Below are 2,906 nucleotides of genomic sequence, written 5' to 3'. Positions count from 1 at the left end.
CAGCCACAAGTTTATCTTTGTCAAAGCAAACGCTGGTAGGTAAAGGGATCATGCATGGATACAGGATGTAGCTGAAAAACAAGGAGTTATGGATAAGCTACTCGTTCAGATATTTCCACTGATGTTTGTGAGTTAACTGTTACTACATGAAGCAAAATATGCCCAAATAACACATCCTGGGCACCAGGCTGCACAGGGCAGACACGACGGGATCAAGATGCACTGTCACAGTTCGAAAATCTGCACAGGTCAGTCAGAGGAATTGTCAGACACAAATAACCTAAAGTTGTAAATGGTTGCCTGACCAGCCCCCAAGTCAGTGTAAACCTTAAAGCGGGGCCAACTAAACTGGGATTTGTCAAAGCACGAAGTATACAAACACGCGCTGCTCAAGACCTATAGAAATCACTGAGCATGGATAAATCAATAATTTGAATCCATATCACAATCCCAAATCCGAATTGATTTGTGAAGTGCGTTCCACTTCGCCAATCTTACTGTGGTCGGATTTAAAACTCAGAAGAAGCACACCCATTGTTACTGCTCGAAGCAAATGGGCTCATCATAGCAGAGAACAACCATGAAAGGATGCACGTCACATATTGAACATCGGTTTAAGTCAGTACAAAACACAGAAACAGCTGATACCTACGCAAACTAAATCTGGACAAACAGTCGAAACTGACGGGAAAACAGTATATCACAACTGTAATGTATAAGACATGCTAGTTCCAATCCATGAACATCACTAAGCACGTAAATTCTGAGCCTCCTGAAGTGCTTCCTGCAGATTCTTCACCGCACTGTCATAGTAAACGAAGCCCATAAACCAAAACTCATGGTTATCAACAGAAACCACCTGAATGTATTTCTCTGCTGCATTTGTTCTGCTTGTTGATGAATTAATTGATCGCAGTTGAGCAAGGGGGATGACCACCTATTTCAGATATAGACAAACAAATCGTAAGTTGCATGTTGAAATATATGGATTTCAGAATTAATGAGTACTACCAGTAAATAAGATCGACAATAGTTATTATATTGGTGCACTGATGAAAACAGATGAAACAAATTCTGAAACTTGATGTTTTCATACAAAACAATACTCCAGAGTAAGATGTATTGTTTCTTAACATAATTCTGTAAGCCTAATTGTCATAATGAATAAGCTTCAGTACGAATTGCATTTCCTTGAACAAACTTTATATTTACTGAACTAAAGCAAAACACAGCAATACACATAATTACCTTGTAGTAACTCCACTCAGTTTTGTCTCCAACCTGGTATGCAAGTGGGTTATCACTACAAAATGCCAGTTTTACATTGGACAGGTAAAGCACACCCATAACAGGACCAGCCGAGGTTGACAGATAACATGCATATGGCTTCTTGAGCTTTTCACCAGGGGCGACCTCAAAAGTTTGATGGAAAATTTTGTCATATCCACCTTCTGCAATGACTTTGGTGACCTGTGAGATCCTGCTCATTGCTGCATCAGTAATGCTTGGTCCAGTTTTCACTGTTTAAAGAATCAGGAAGACCTGATCAGTTTCTCCACATTGTATGGACTTAACGAAACAAGGCTATAATCTAGTGCTCCCATTCCCATTTGACTTAAAGAAACAAGGCTACACATAGATTTTTCTATGTGCTTAGATATACACTGTGTCTAGATACATGGTACCTAGAAAAGCCACATCAAACATCATCAATATAGTGAAATATATGGAATAAAACTTTTATAGTTATAAAAGAAGCAGCATAATGAATCCTAATCCCTGTCAATGCCCACCAGAAATGCCGAATTTAGTGCACGCCAATGAAATAAGCTGAATTCTGTGTCGATTAAATTAGTTGCCCCTCTTTTTGTCTGAGCCCATGAAGATGGGATTCTAGTTCAATTTCATTGTGGTTGTGGCTAAGTAACAGCTTGACGACAACCTAATTTCATATTACAATAACAAAATGTACATGAAAATGCACAACACGATTAGCAAATTGATGAAAAACACACAGAAACAACTTCGGAACCCGATTTCGTGAAAATACGGCAACGAAATCGAAAAGCTCACAGTGCTGCCAGAAATTGCCGGTGATGGTCTCGGTCTTGCGGGCCGCCTCGCCAAACCTCTTTCCCATCTTGCCGAGCACGTCCTTCACGGAGTCCATCGTATCTGCAAAACCACACCACACGAGAGCATATCAGAAAAGGAAGGAACGATCCAAATTCCGGACGAATCGGCAGCTGTCGGGGCCAGATTTTTAAGGAGCGGGGCGGGGGAACGCACTCTTCGGGGAGGTGGCGGCGCCGCCGGCGGGGGAGTAGATGTAGGGGTTGCCTCCGTAGGCGGACGGCGCGGCGGTGGCGGCGTGATAAGGCGGGGGCGGGGGCGGGGCCACCTCCTCTGGCGAGAGCCTCGGGTAGTGCGCGTACTCCGGGGCTGCCGCAGGCGCCGCGGCGTGGCCTCCTGCGCCGGTGGACGCGGCTGCTGCGGGCGGATTCATGTCGCCGACGAGCTTGGTGGTGCGGGTGCGGTGCCGCTGGCGTTGGGGCCGATGCCCGAAGTCCGTACGTTTCGTGGACGAGATGACCCGACTGCAGGTTTCGGTTGTGGAAATTTATTTGGGGGCCTGCCAGAATGGCAGAATATATAGTTGTCTTTTTTCTGCAAAAAAAAAAGTAAATAAATGTTATTATCGTCAGCATAACGCGGTGGAGTCGTCGCTAAGCACAGCACAGCGTTTCACGTCAATGTTCAAACTCGACTTGACCAGGCAAAAATGCTTAGCCACGAAGGTGTTTCCATTTCTATTCCGCGTCGACGCAATTGCTGCAAAAAAAATGTAAATGAATTGAGGGCCCCTTTGGCAGTAGGGATGGCAACGGGTACATACCCGTCGGGTA

At 44.6% G+C, this 2,906-nt stretch overlaps 1 protein-coding gene across 1 annotated transcript; it reads right to left on the bottom strand.

Moving 5' to 3' along the window:
* Positions 1-581: 581 nt before the first annotated feature.
* LOC100216713 (FIP1) lies at positions 582-2,622 on the bottom strand. Its single transcript, NM_001143118.2, has 4 exons — positions 2,290-2,622; positions 2,074-2,175; positions 1,249-1,520; positions 582-937 (listed from the first exon to the last, which is right to left on the bottom strand). The coding sequence occupies exons 1-4, from the start codon at positions 2,504-2,506 to the stop codon at positions 749-751; spliced, it is 780 nt and encodes a 259-aa protein (NP_001136590.1). The 5' UTR covers positions 2,507-2,622; the 3' UTR covers positions 582-748.
* Positions 2,623-2,906: the final 284 nt, after the last annotated feature.

This window comes from Zea mays, chromosome 1 (assembly GCF_902167145.1).
Source record: "Zea mays cultivar B73 chromosome 1, Zm-B73-REFERENCE-NAM-5.0, whole genome shotgun sequence".
Classification (NCBI taxonomy): Eukaryota; Viridiplantae; Streptophyta; class Magnoliopsida; order Poales; family Poaceae; genus Zea; species Zea mays.
Note: the sequence above shows the minus strand (reverse complement) of the source record. Positions and strands in the feature narration are given on the sequence as shown.